We start from the raw sequence: 14,246 nt of genomic DNA on the forward strand, positions 1-14,246 counted from the left end.
CCAGCTCGGCAGGGGTGCCGTGGCCCTGAGAGGTAGAGGCACCACGGCCCCCACTCCATTCCTTAAGGCTGTGCTTGGAGCAAGTCCTCCTCACCTTTTTGGGGAATAGGGGTCAAAACCCAGCAGAATGTCCTCAAATTAGGCAAGGCCGCTCTCTGGTGTCTATCGGGAATTGCTGTGGCAGGGGGTTTCTGTGGCTGAGGTAGGGAGGTGAGGGTCCCTGAGGGAAGGTGTGGGGGGCAGGAGAGGCTACGCCTGCTTCATTCTCTAGTCACTACCCCCAGAGCTGCGTGCCCAGGTTCCTGGGCCTGTCCCCTGCCCCGTTAACCAGCTTCTCTTTCTCCAACTGCAGCACTTATGTCCCGGTTCCTGCAAAGATCAGAGTGAAACAGGATAAGGTGAGTGGAGGCCCCAGCTCCTTTGTTCTAAGTTCAGGCTTCCTCATCTAAGGCTCTGCTCTCAGGTACAGCATTGAGTTGCAAGACAGCCCCCAGATCCCCAGGCTGCTGGAGGTAGCGTCTCCCACTTAGCTAGCCCCCTGGGGGAAGAGGTCAAACACTGGGAGAGATTCCCAAAGCGGGATCCCCCGGGCCAGCAGCACCACCCGGGAGCTTGTCACAGATGCACATCCTCAGGCCCGTCTCAAACCTACTGATCAGAAACCCTGGCCGCCCCGCATTCTGGTTTTAACATGTTCTCCAGGGACCCCTACGCACGCTGTGGTTTGTGAATTACTCTCAAAGCCAGGCCTCACCTCCTGCCTCTCATCTCTTTCCATGTCTGCATCTTCCCCAGCAGGCCCCTGGCATGAGGCTGGTCAAGAGATGGGCAAAGGGCAGAAGAAGGAGGGAAGTGAGGTGCCTACCACACTGGCCTTTTACATACGCTATCAAACTTAGATAGGCTCAGAGAGGTCAGGAAACTTGCCCAGAGACACACAGCTAGTTCTGGATAAGGGTAGAATTGAAGACTTCCTGTGCCTCCAGCATCTTGCCCTTTGCATTGGGCTGTGCTGCCTCAGGGAAAAGGCCACTTATGGGTCTCTACAGGGTGGCATTGGTGGAAAGGACAGCCTCCTAGAGATAGTAGGAGGCCACACTGAGAGGTGAATGGTTTACCAGAGGTCCACAGAATCCACCCTTCCAGTCCATTCCAAGAGGCTGGAGTTTGGCATTCTGGACATTCACGCCCTTTCCTGCCTGAGAAGTCCCTTTCATTGTCCTCAAGGCCGGCTTTGGGTGAGGAACCAAGGCCAAGCCTGATACCGGCCCCCTCCCAGCTCAGCTACTGCCGGCTGCGTGACATTGGGCAGGTCACTTAGCCTCTCTGGGCTTCAGTTTTCTTATCTATAGCAGGAGGAGAGGGAAACCTGGGACATGAGGTCATTTTAAGGATTGGCGATGATTCCAGCCATCATCAGGTGGCTTGGTGCTTACGTCTTCACTCATTGACAGTGTCTGATCCCACCTCACGCTGTTCCCTGGGGCCCCCTTCTCCTGAGCAGTCTCCTGTCTCACTCCTTGGCCTCCTTGGGTTTTTCTGTGTGTCAGCTCAGCGATCCTCCTCACACCGTCCTGTAGGGCCCTCCTCTGCATCATTGCTCTCCATAGCACTTACTAGCTCAGCACCTCTGTCTCTTACTCATGTGGATGAGTGTCCATCTTTCCCACGAGCGTGGAAGCCCACGAGTGCAGGGGTATCCGTCAGGCTCATGGCTGTGCCTCCATGGCCGCAACAGTGTGTGTGTCTGATAGGCGCTCCATGTCCTTTGCCCACCGGAACTCACTAAGGGCCGTGTCTTCCCATCCCCGCAGATCCTGATCTACCACCCAGCCTTCATCAAGTATGTGTTTGACAACTGGCTGCAAGGGCACGGGCGGTACCCATCTACCGGCATCCTCTCGGTCATCTTCTCAATGCATGTCTGCGATGAGGTATGCCACCCTCCCCCTTCCCGCAGGGCTGCCCAGAGGACAGAGCTCACCGTCCTGTGTTCCCGAGGGAGGGCAGGGGGAGGGAGGGCAGGTAGACCTAGCCTGCCTCTTCCAGAAGCTCGGATTCTCTGTCTCTATGTCAGGGCTTGCAACGTGTGTCTCCCAGGGTGTTTCAGTGAGTAACAGTGCTCTATGAGAAAGTTCTCAGGAGCAAGAGTTCTGGCACATTCTATGTGAGTGCCCAGGACCATGGCGGTGGAAGCTCGGATCAAGCAGCAGATTCCGGATACAGGAGCGGATTCTCATAGTGAGAATTGTCTAAGGCTGCGGTTCTCAATCCCACTTACTCCTTAGAATCATCTGTGGGTCTAAGTTCCAGCACCCAGGCCACATCCTGGCCCAATTTTTCCAGAATTAATGGAGCCAGGCCCCCATGGGTTCCACTGTCTGCTGACATTGAGAACCAGTGATCTCGAGAAGCATGCATTTCCCTTCTGACATCCTTCGCTGTCTACCAGGCTGTGTTGGAGTTTCCACAGATGCTCTGAGAGGCTTGCTGCCGCCCCAGGAAGAGGAGCAGGAGGGCGGGTCACACAGCCCCCACTTCCTCCCTGACCCTGGGTTCAGGCAGGGCCCTTCTTGTCTCCAGCCCAGCCCCAGCCCCACCCTGCCTGGTGCCTGGTGGAAATCCCAGGAATGGGTCAGGGGCACTGCAAGGCAGGTCCCCAGGCTCAGCCCTGCCCTGGTGTTCCCAGGTTGCAACGTGGGTGCCCCTGTCATTTCCCCACCCCACCCACCTCCAGCCAGCTGGTCCCAGACCCTTGCTTGGGTTTCTGCTCAGCCCTTTCTCCCATCGTTCCCACCTGTTTGGCCCTAATGTCCCTGCCCTGGAGCAGGCCCATGTCCATGTTGCATTTCCTTAGAAAGCCACATATGGCATGGAGCTGTCCGCTGTCCCCTCTTTGTCCCCACCCCTCCAATCTGTCTTCCACGCTGCAGTGCATATAGCACATCCTCTCCCTGGAAACCCCTCCATGCGATTCCTTCCGGTCATCTTGTACTGATTTTCCAAGACTCGACCCACATGCCACCTCCTCTGAAGAGCTTCCTCTGACTTCTCAGGGCATCAGCCCCTCCCTCCTCTGTGCTGTGGGAGCCCTGAATTTAGCCCCAGTTCCAACAAGCATCGCTCAGTCAGTGACTCCAAGAAGCTGTAAGCCCCAAGGCTGCTTCCCCCAGCAGCTGCCCAGCTGGCATCTGATCAAGCTCTGCCTGAACTTCAACACAGCCAGTAGGGTGCTGGGCTCAGAATAAATGCACAGCGTTTGTCATGTATGTGAAAGGCCTGGCCTAGTGGCCACGAGGGCGCCTGGTCCAGATGAATGTTGGCCGCAGAGAAGAAAGGGATCAGCCCTGCCCTCTGCCTCATTGCAATCGTGATTCTTGGACCCATTTTCCAGATGAGGCAAGTGAGGCTCAAACAAGTGATTTCACATGCCCAGAGCATCATGGAGTGGCAGAGCTGGGATTTGGGGCAGTTTGCTCGGCCCCAAAGCCCTGCTTTCCTTCCACTCTCTTCCATTCCATGGCCTCCTTCCTATTGCTTCCCTCTGTAGCTCCTCGATTCTGGAAGAATAGGTTGCCCTTGCTGCAGAGGTAAGACCCGGGCTCCGAGACCACCCACATGCAGTCATCTCTCAGGGTGCTTCTGGCATTGGACTTGAGCTTTACTTAACTTGCATTTGCTTCACCAAGCCTCTGAGAGTTCCAGGAACGTAGAGAAGGGTTTTAATGAAGGGTTAGTCTGAGTCCTTGGAAATGCTGTTTATGGTCCTGTGGGATTCCAGGAACGCCTACAGGCTTCCTTTCTCAGAGGTGCCACCAGCAGCCCTGCTGTCTGGTTCTCATCTTTGCTTTGCCCCTACAGGTGGACCTGTACGGCTTCGGGGCAGACAGCAAAGGGAACTGGCACCACTACTGGGAAAACAACCCGTCCGCGGGGGCTTTTCGCAAGACAGGGGTGCACGATGCAGACTTCGAGTCTAACGTGACGGCCACCTTGGCCTCCATCAATAAAATCCGGATCTTCAAGGGGAGATGACGCAGTGAAGGGTGGAGGATGGACGCACTGTCACACCTCTGTGTTTCCAGCCCCAGCATCTTGCCGGAGCCGTTCCATCCCGGAGCTTGGAGGGGCAGCCTCAGGTGTGTGCCCAGGCACCGCCCACAGCCTCTTGCACCCAGCCATTGGCAGCATCTATTCAGCAAGGTCACTAAGCTCTGCCAGAGTGGCAGAGCATGTCTCGGAACCTGTCTTGAGTGGGGACAGCGTCCCCCCACCGCTGCCCCAGAGCTGGGGAGGCGCTGGGAAAGGTTCAACCTCCACACACTACAATCATTTTAGCTCCCGGAGCGAGCTTGGGGAACGAATGTGGAAGACGCCTATATTCTGAGACACAGGACAGTTTCCCAGGAAGATGGGCAGAGACTTGAGTGGCGATTCTGTCTAGCACAGAGACATGCCAGGCGCTGTTGGCACCCGGGGCAAGATGCTGCCCTTCTTTGCACGAAGCCCGGCCTCTCGCTTGGCGTGACAACCCTGTCATCTTCTTCCCAAAACTCATTTATGAGCCACCAGAGGCTCCTACCCCAAAGATTTTCACAGAAACTGGAGGCCAGGTGCCGTGGCTCACACCTATAATCCCAACACTTTGGGAGGCCGAGGCGGGAGGATCACTTGAGCCCAGGAGTTCAAGACCAGTCTGAGCAACATAGTGAGACTCCTGTCTCTACAAAAATTAAATATTTTAAAAAAAATTAGCCAGGCATGGTGGCACACACTTGTAGCCCCAGCTACTAGGGAGGCTGAGGAGGGAAGATCTCTTGTGCCCAGAAGTTTGAGGCTGCAGTGAACTGTGATTACACCACTGCACTCCAGCCTGGGCAACAGAGTGAGACCCTGTCTCTGAAAAAAAAAAAAAGGAAAAGAAAAAATCCCAAAAACTTGGCGCTGTGTTTCTGACTCCTGCAGATACCTCTTCCCAAGCAGATGTTCCTTTGAGTAGTCCATCTCGTGGTTCTAATCGTGGCGAGAGCGGATCTGACCACTTCCATGTGCCTTTGTATTTGGGAAGGAAAAGCATGCATGGGCTGAAATGAAACAAAAGCCCTTACTTGGGAAAAGGGACCCCCACCAGCGGCCCTGCTTGCTCTCTGGCTGGGAACATCTTTTCTGGTTTCCTGAGCCAGCACCTGAATTGGAACAAAGCTCTGAGGATATTCAACAGCACCCAGCAGCACGTCAGAATGGAACGTACATTCTCATTCTCAGACTCTTCAATAGGGTGCCCGCAACCTCCAAAGCCACACAGGAGGCTGCCAGCAGCATTTTCCCCGAGGGCCTGAGCTCAGGGTCAAGTCCCTGCTGGCCATCTTGGGGCTGTCACTGGGGGTCTGGGCCAAGGATATCCCAAGAATGGTGACTGCCACATACCTCATCTTCTTACTCCCCAGCTGTTCTCCTTTCCTTGTTAGCTTTCGTGATTATTTATTGATTCTTTTTTTTATTCAACTGACATTGTTGCACCCTGGCTCTGTTGGTGGTCCTGGTGTTTCAATGAAGTTTGCCTCACCCAGTAGCTGGGAAACGGGGGTGTGTTTAAGGGGGGTGTGTAGGAGTCCTCAGACATGGGATATTGGGGGTATCTAGGGCTTGGATGGTTTGTGGAATGTCCTCAGCATCCTCCCGTTCCAACCCAACCTTCCTTCTTCCTCTTTGTGGACTTGGATTTATTCTCAGGCTAGGAGTCTCCAAAACTCTGTGAAACCTTACTGCTGCTGGGTGGGGAGTGGAGAGTAACAGAAATATGGGAACCAGTGATTGTTGGCTCCAGTTACTAATGTTTAAGCAGGAAAACCACTTTTCTTGTTGAAAATATCCCTGAAAAGGCCGCTGCTGCTTTGAGGAGGCGTGACTTTTTCCTGGTGGAGCGTGACGGAGGCGTGGGGCCTGTGCTCCCAGGCGCGGGGGAGATCCCTCTGCACACGGGGAGGGAGGAGCTTGGGGACACCAGTCATGGGTCACAGGTGGCTTCAGGCCATTCACAAGAGTCCCCGGAAGTTGCATGCCAAGTTTGGTTTTTTCCCTGAATCTCTACTTATGAGCATTTTTCTGGAGAGAGGGTCTATAGCTTTTATCAGATTCTCAAAGGTTCAGAATGGGGAATGTGTTAAACAGAAAACCTGTTTCAGCTTTAAAATCCTCCAAAACTTTGATTTTTTTTTTTTTTCTGAGAAAGGCTGGTAAATCGCTGAGTCGTCATTCAGAACATACAGCCTCGAAGGGCAGATATGAGGTGACATATAGCCATATATGAGGTGAAGAACTCAGCAAACGTTTGTTGGGTGGCTGAGTGACTCCAGGGGCAGACTCCAGATCATCAGACACTGAAACAGAGAGTGTTGCTATCTCCTGAACTCTTCCCTTTCTCCTGAAAGCTGAGTCTATACAGGGATGGCAGGCTCGGGCTGAGCAATCGACTTCTCTGGGTTTTGCTGTGTAAGAATAGGTCCCTCGACATGAAGAGGCGTCTGTGTCTGAGCCACATGCTGCCTGGGTCGATGGCCTGGTCTCCGTCTGGTCTCCCCATCTCCCACTAGGATGGTCAAGCTGTGAGATCTCTTCCAGCCTCCAAATCCAGCTCTGCCGTTATACTGATGAGAAAATCAAGGCCACATTGCAGCTGGGTGGGGAGTGGAGCGTGACAGGCATGGGAGAGGACAGTGATTGTTGACTCTAGTTACTGATGTTTAATCAGAAAAACCACTTTTCCTGTTGAGCACATTTCCTAAAAGGCTGCTGCTGTGTAGGGAGGTGTGGCCTTTTCCTGGTGGAGTGTGAAGGAGGGAAGTGACGGGCAGTCGTGAACTGTCTGGGACAGATAGCACAAGTCAGAGTTTGAGCAGAAAAAGGGTGTTACCGGCGCTATGTTGAAATTGTCTGGAGGCGGGCTTTCCCAGCAAGTCTCCATTCAGCGTCTGGAAAAAGTGTAACCAGAATGGAGGCGTCTGACTCTCCTGGGCTCTCTCAGCACCGAGCTCTGTCCGCAGGCTGCCTGGGTGGCCTCTCATGCCCTCCAGTGCAGGAGACCACGTTTCTCTTTCCCATAGCAGATAGCTCTTATGTTTCATTGGCTTAGCAATGGGCACTTAATGGAATAAAAGCCAGTTGTTGCAGCCAGAATTAAATGCACCAGTTTGGCTTAAACCAACTGGAACTCATCCCTGGGGTGAAGGTGGCTGGGAATTAGACAGTGTGTGTGTTAGCCAAAGGGCAGTATGCATGCTGTCAGCAGGAGTACGACGAGCACTCGTGCCAGGCACGTAGTGGCGGGGGCTCCCGCAGGCCCCTGAATCCCAGCCCACAACTCTTTCTACTCTGCAGACAGATTGTTCCTTGGAGACTGGCCCTGCGTTCAAGCAGAGAACAGAGGGGTCCCTGCCTGCAGCACCCAGCGCTGAACCTGAAGCTGCAAAGATAGGCTGACGAAGTGGCCCATGAGGTGTCAGCAACATCCCAGCCCCCTGGGTCTCCCCAGTGAGTCAGGGCACTGATTTGCTCTAGCTGGAGCTACATGTACCTCCCCTGCCCTCAGCCACCTTTTAGGGGAGAAAGGAGGACAGCGTTATAACCTCTGGTTCTCTGCAGGGATCCTGGGCTGGAAGAAAGTTCATAAATGGATGAATGCCTTTTAAAACTCTGGCTTTTCCAAACATCATTCAGCAAAGCATTTGGTTAGGCTTAGAGAGAAAAGCCAGATATGAGAAAATAGAACGTAAAATGGGGGGCGGGGAACAGAAAGAAGGTAGAGAGGGCAGTTAAGATCTGGGTGATTCTTTAGGGAAAGGGCTGGTTGGGAGGCTTTGATGGAATCCCATTCTCTGCCGTGGCCAGAAGGTGGTGCTAGAGGCCAGTCCCACCTGGATGTGACTCTGGCCTCTTGGCAAAGGTGGATTAAAACCACAAAGAACATTTTGAACTGGTATGTTTGCTTTGAAGTAGTCTGAAAATAAATAAAAAGGAAACCAAAAGAACTCTCTCTCCCTCCCCTGGCTAGGATCAAAAATGCTGTGTGCAGGGAAGCCCAAGCCTCAAGGGGCCACTGTCCAGCTAAAGATGACTGCACACCAGCCATGCGCCATCAGGAACCAGCACCTGTCCTTGCCCCTGAGAAGAGCCCCAGGGGTATCATTATATCCATCGTGGACATCTGGTTTGCAGCAAATGTGGCTACATGCCATCAGGATTATCCTGCCCTGTGAACTGGGCTAGCCAGTTTTGAGATAGAGTCAGCCTCCCCATTTTTGTTTGTCATGAAAACAGCAGCTCCTGCACCTCGGGTGCTCCCTGACACCTGTGCAAAGAAAAAGAGGAAGACCTAGAAGAAAAGGCAGAGACAGGCAAGGCAGCATCTCACAGCCTGTCAGGATCAGGGCATTACCAACTTTTTTTTTTCTTACCAAAAGAGCACTGAATTTCCTATGGGCGGTGAGCCGCCTTTACACCTCCTGTTCTCCCTCCCAGCCCATCAGGCGATCCCATCATCCAGCCTCATCACTCAGCTTCTTCCTAGTACAAAACTGCCATTGGTTGCACGTCCTGAGCTGGGGGACGTCAGCTTTAACCCTAGCCTGTGTCAGGGCCTCCCCCTTCAGCCCCCCGCCCCTTAGGGTGATCGCGGGTTCCTTCCCTTCCTCCTGCACAATCGCTTCCCTTCGCTGAATTCCCTTGAAAGCCAAAGTTTCTTGAGCACTTTTTCTTGTGTGCAGTCTTGTGTGTTTGGCTGTTGGTGTTTTAAAATTTGCTTTCTATTCCCCCTCGCCTCTCTCCATGTTGTTGCGCAGCTGAGCACTGGTTGGGATGCATTCAAATAACGTTAGCAAGGTCCTGCTTTCCTCAGCCCCCGCTCTGTTTTATTTATTGTTTAATATTTCCAATGATCCAAATCAAAGTGAATAAATAAAGAGCTATTTTATCATTTGGGTGTGTGTGTTGTTTTTCTACAAGGGTCAGGCATTTGCGCTGCCTTCAACCCTCCAGCTCAGAGTGCCTACTGGGTTGGCGTCACCACTACTGAATGGCCAGATTTCAGAATACAGAGGAGAGCCCCAGCGTAGGCCTTGGAGAGGCCTCAAGCCCAGGAGTGCCGTGCCCTGCTGTGTGACTGGCGAGTCACCTATGTTCTCTGAACCTCTGCTGCCTGCCGCATGTGTCAAATGGGCGTGACAACACTGGCCATCAGAGGGGATGTGAGATTAAAAACAAAAGCATCTCAAGAGGCCCAGTAGACATGCACCACCTGCTTGAACGTTTGCTGAGTAAATTCACCTTGGCCAGGGCCTGATATGGGCTGGCCTAGAGTCTGTCCTCCCCCACAGAGACAGGCACACCCAGGGATGGGCATGAGTTTGGTCCAAAGTTGGCACTAATCTCCCTTAAAAAAAAACAGATTCAGAAACCCAGTGTTGGGAGCCTGTAAGATAAAATCGGTATAAACAGTAACCAGGCCTCCCAGTTTGTATGGCACACAATACCTCCCTAGGCGTGATCTTTAACTCTCAGAACAGCCCTGCAGGCTGGTGCATGGCTGAGGGCGGAGGTGGGTTCACAGCAAGGCGTCTCTCTCCAGTCCTGGGCCTCCTGTCTGCCCTGCTGCCTCCCTGTCACTCTGTGCTTAGCAAGGATGTTTCCTGAGATATTTGAGACACTGTCTATGGGGACCTTCTGAAGGCAGTCCCCAGAGAAAGGATGGGGCAAAGATTCACACAGAGGCTCTGCAGCCAGGCCGCCCTGGGTCCCACCTATTAGCTGTGTGAGTCTGAGCAAGTAACTTAACCTCTCTGCCTGATCTCATGATGGGTAAGTTTGTTATGATGTAATACCTCCGTATACATACACGTAGAGAATTAAATTGAGTTAACCTACGCAAAAGGCTTACAACAACAAATGTTAGTTATTAGTACATCAGACACAGGAGCAGAGAAGGAGCTGTCTGCAAGACTGAAATGAACAGCAAGTTTCTGCTGGGGAGCCCGGTCTGATTCCCTCCCTCCCCCCATGCCTCTGTCCTGCTCCTGCCCCCTGCCACGGGCCTTCATGCTGCCCCTGTATCTTCTCTAAGTTGTTTCCTCAACTTCCCTTTCCTCCTCGTCCCATCACTTCTCTGTCCTCTCCCTACAGGGCCCTGCTGTCACCTGGCGCTGATGCGTGCTCCCACCCCTCCATTCTATGGAAGATACAGCCTCTCCCAAATTCGCTCCTGGTTGGCCTCACATCACAGCTGCAATGTGGACCAGTGGCCACGAGGTGGTGCCCTGCTGCAGTCGGCCCCGCCGCCCACTTTTCCAGCCCAGCTCTGCCGGGCTCCAGTGCCTGGCCGCCCTGTCCTGCACCCCACACCCTGGCCTCAGGCTAGAGCCCATGGCCAGGGAAAGAAATCGTCAGGGCCCTCCGTGGAGAGCCCTGAGGGCCTAAAGGCATTCCTCCAGGACGCCCCGGCACCTGCCTGGATGCTGGGAGCAGAGTCAAGGCCCATCTGCCCCTGCACTCCCACCCCTCCCCCAAATGCAGATCCTCCCAGGATTTGGCCTGGAAGCCCTGGGACATCCTAGGAATACCCGCCAGGCTGCTCCAAACGCACGGTTGGCCATCAACAAAAAGCGAGGGGACTAAAAAGAAGTTCCTAGGTGGAATTTTCCATTTCCTCTTCACTCTCCCAGGATGTTTAATGTGCACAGGGATTGAAAGGAGTGTGGTAGCCCTGTTGGCTCATTCTCTACATTCAGCCATGGCTGGTATTTCCCACCCATGCCCCCCCGTTTTTCTTTTCTTTCTGGTTGTCGATGGCCCACAGTGACCAGGGGTGAGCCTCAGAGGCTGCCACTTTGCCCCTGACTGTGAGTGAGCACCTCAGGTGCAGCCGTCCTCCCTGACCGCAGCATCACCTATCAGGGTAGGGGGTGGGGAGGGCCCTGTCTTCCAGCGTCCAGTCATAGGGGCCTCCCCGCTTGTCCTCCCAATGCCTCTGGCAGCTGATTTATTCACACAGGATTCACTGAAGTTCCTCATGCCACAAAAAGAAATTGTCTATGTACCCTCAGAGGCTCCTCCCCTACTAGGGGACAGAGGCTATCTGAGGCAAGTCCAGGAGGCCGATGCTCTAGCGGACCTGGACAGGAAATGTCTGTGATTTTCCAGACCTTCCTCGTCTGCTGGGGAAGGGCCAGCCCCTGCTGCTTCAGTTGCTTCATTCAAGGACTCTGGGGGTCATGTTCAAACACCTGTGGGATACCACCCTGATGACATTCTCTATAGAAATGATGGTAACAATGTAGCTATCTGCCCTGCCCCCTCCCTCCATCTGATGCCTGCCCTGGGCCCATCCTTTCCTGAAGAACCAGGTGAAGCTTCCTCCACGTGTCAGAGTCAAAGACCTCCTGGTCATTTGCAGCTGAAACTTGAGGTCTCCATAATTCGGCATATTCCAGGTTACCTGCTTCTCAGAGATGCCAGCTGTTACGTGCCCGTATCCTCCCAGTATCTTGTGAGTGCTTGACTCCAATCCTACTGCTATAGACCGAATTGTGTCACCCTCACCCATGCATATGTTGAAGCCGTAAGACCCTGTTGGGGTGGTATTTGGAGACGGGGCTTTTGGGAGGTAATTAGGGTTTGATGAAGTGATGGGGGCTCTTATGATAAGGTTAGTGCCCTAGAAGAAGAGACCCACAGACTTCTTTACCATGTGAGGCTGCAGTGAAAGGCAGCTGTCAGCAGCCAGGAGGAGGGGCCTCATGAGAACCCCGCCACGCTGGCTCCCCGACCCCAGACTTCCAGCCTCCAGAACTGCGAGAAAATATGTTTCTGTTTAAGTCACTGACCTATGGTATTTTTTTAATTGTAGCCCAAGCTGATTCACCTGCTCGCACGAACACTGCCGCCATTTCATAGGGTGAGGCACCTCAGGCAGGTAAGAGACTTGGCCTCTTTGAGCCTTAGTTTCCTCCCTCAAAATATAGAAGTAATAATAATACCTGCCCTGAAAGGTTGCTGTAAGGGGTAGACTAATGACCCATGTCTGCCAAGTAGGGGACATGGAGTAGCGGGCCGCAGATGGTGGTCAAGAGCTTGGTGCAGGGAACCAATTTCTCCCTCTCCCCAACTGCCTAAGACTCCTGTAGAGGTGTCACCCTAAGCCCTCCAAGGATGGCAGCTCTGCCCTCCTCTGTTTCCCTTGGACATGCACCTCCTGCAGGTGGAAAACACTCAGCTGACTGATCGGACCCTGGGGCCCTCAGCGCAGCCACCTCTCAGCTGAGCTCTGAAAAGCAGAGGCTTCCTGTTTTCTGGGCCCCCACCTGGCTGCACGTGGCTCACCTTCCAGGCTGATGGGGCTGCCACAAAGGGGAGGCTGTGTTTGGATACAGAAAGTCAGTTCAATTGGATGAGATAATGAAGAGGGATATTTTGTTGCAATTCTAAGCCACATGTTCCAATTCAGCTTGACTCAGAACACAGCTGCAGGTGGTTCCCGAATCAATCCCTCCATTAGCTCAGAGCCCATATTGAGGGTAATGGGATTGAGGCCCTAAGACCCCAGCCACTTGGAGACAGAACTCTGGGCCTCTTCAGGCTATAGATCACGAAGCCCTGGGTTTGGATGTGGCCTGCAGGGAGTTGAATGAGATGGTCCAAGGGGCAAAACACAGGAAAGGAGGTTAGAAGCAGCAGCCAAGGAGGCCACAGGTCTCTGGCATCGTGGTGCCTCTGAGGCTATAGCAAGGTCACTTCAAGGAGACTGAGGCCTCGCCCTGGTGACACCTGTCCCCAGAGGTGGTGAAGTGTCACCATGCATGACCTAGGTGAGAGCAGGCTCTCTTTGGGATGGAGATGGAAACTAGGCGGGAATCGCCTAAGAGCTACAAAGACTCGTGTATAAATAGCGAGTAGGGCCCTCCGGCAGTGTGCCAAGAGGGAAGGGCCGTGCAGGGCGGGCACAGGGTTAAAGGAGAAGGTCACATATTTGAGGAAGGATGTTTTGACTAGCAGCAGAGACTGCAGCAGACTTAAATGCTGTCCAGAAGGAGCCAGTAGAGAGAGGAAGATGCAGCAGAGAGAAGGAGGGTGGAGCAGGGCTCTCGAGAGGGACATGGCATGGAGGGACCCCCGCCTCCATCACAAGAAGATGGTGAGGTGCCGGGGTGGGGACCCAGGCAGGGGCAGACAGCTTTAGTGGCACAAAGCTGAGGTCATTGCCATCTGATAGCTTCCTTTTCCCCTAGAGTTGGGGAGATTAAATGCTGAGCTGAGGCGAAGACAGGCGGAGAGAACAATTGAGGCACGTTTTCCCATGGACTGGGTCATCAGAGTAAATGACTATGAGGACAGGCAGCTGGCGTGGAGAGCTGGGTTGATGCTAGAGAGGATGCGTCTAGAGGGCCCCACCTGTGCAGTCAGGTGCCTTTACTCAGCTGCTGCCTGGGTGCAGGGATGGAGGTGGGCTGCTGGCCTGCATGTGGGGGTGGAAGCTGAATGAAAGAGGAAAGCCAGGAGAAGATGCAGACCCCGTGAGCGGATTCCTGTGGGTGTTAGGACACAGGGTCTTCCCAGGAACCACCTGGGGGCTGAGAGTCTGGGCAACCTGGGCACAAGGAGTGCGAACAGCGGTTTCAAGATGGCGCAGTTCCCAGTGATGGAGCGGGGCCCAGGGAGAGGTGGTGCAAGACATCCAGGGTCTCGGAGGGCAGGGGCTGCACGTGAGCTCCACAGGGACACCAGAGTCATGCCAGATAAGGGCACAGGTTGGGAAGAAAAACCCTCACTGATGTGCAAAGCCCGCCATGAGTGAGGGAATGCAGGCAGCAAGATGGTGGGTGCTGGCAACAGGAAATTCGGAGCAGCGTGTGGCAAAGAAAGGTCCTAAACACCCACGTAGGCCCCGGAAGATGCAGACCTCGCCCCAGCACTGCTGCCGGAGCCGAGTAAGAGAGCTGTGGGCTGGGATGTTGGCAGGGGACAGAGCCCCCAGGTTCATTGTGCTGGTCAGGCAAGAGCCTGCCCCTTCACAGGCTGGTGACTCCCTGGGATGCCACGGTGCTGGGCACCTCCTGGCATACAGGGTACCCTAGGCAGATATCAGAACGCTCTCTTCTGAGCCCTGGGGAGGGTGTCTCCGTAGAGCCAATTGCCATGGGAAGTGGTATGTCCTGCGGACTTTTTCACATGCAGATACCCAGGCCCAGCTTCCGGTGGGC

The 14,246-nt window shown here is 54.0% G+C and overlaps 1 protein-coding gene across 9 annotated transcripts in view; it reads left to right on the forward strand.

Moving 5' to 3' along the window:
* ST3GAL1 (ST3 beta-galactoside alpha-2,3-sialyltransferase 1) overlaps window positions 1-8,969 on the forward strand; it is a 114,428-nt gene extending 105,459 nt beyond the window's left edge. For all 9 annotated transcript variants that reach the window (XM_050802257.1, XM_050802253.1, XM_050802252.1 and 6 more), the window contains 3 exons: window positions 353-398; window positions 1,815-1,934; window positions 3,862-8,969. In XM_050802257.1, the coding sequence (XP_050658214.1) occupies window positions 353-398; window positions 1,815-1,934; window positions 3,862-4,035 (340 nt within the window). In that variant the 3' untranslated portion in view covers window positions 4,036-8,969. The remainder of the gene's footprint in view (window positions 1-352; window positions 399-1,814; window positions 1,935-3,861) is intronic.
* Window positions 8,970-14,246: the final 5,277 nt, after the last annotated feature.

This window comes from Macaca thibetana, chromosome 8, assembly GCF_024542745.1.
Source record: "Macaca thibetana thibetana isolate TM-01 chromosome 8, ASM2454274v1, whole genome shotgun sequence".
Classification (NCBI taxonomy): Eukaryota; Metazoa; Chordata; class Mammalia; order Primates; family Cercopithecidae; genus Macaca; species Macaca thibetana.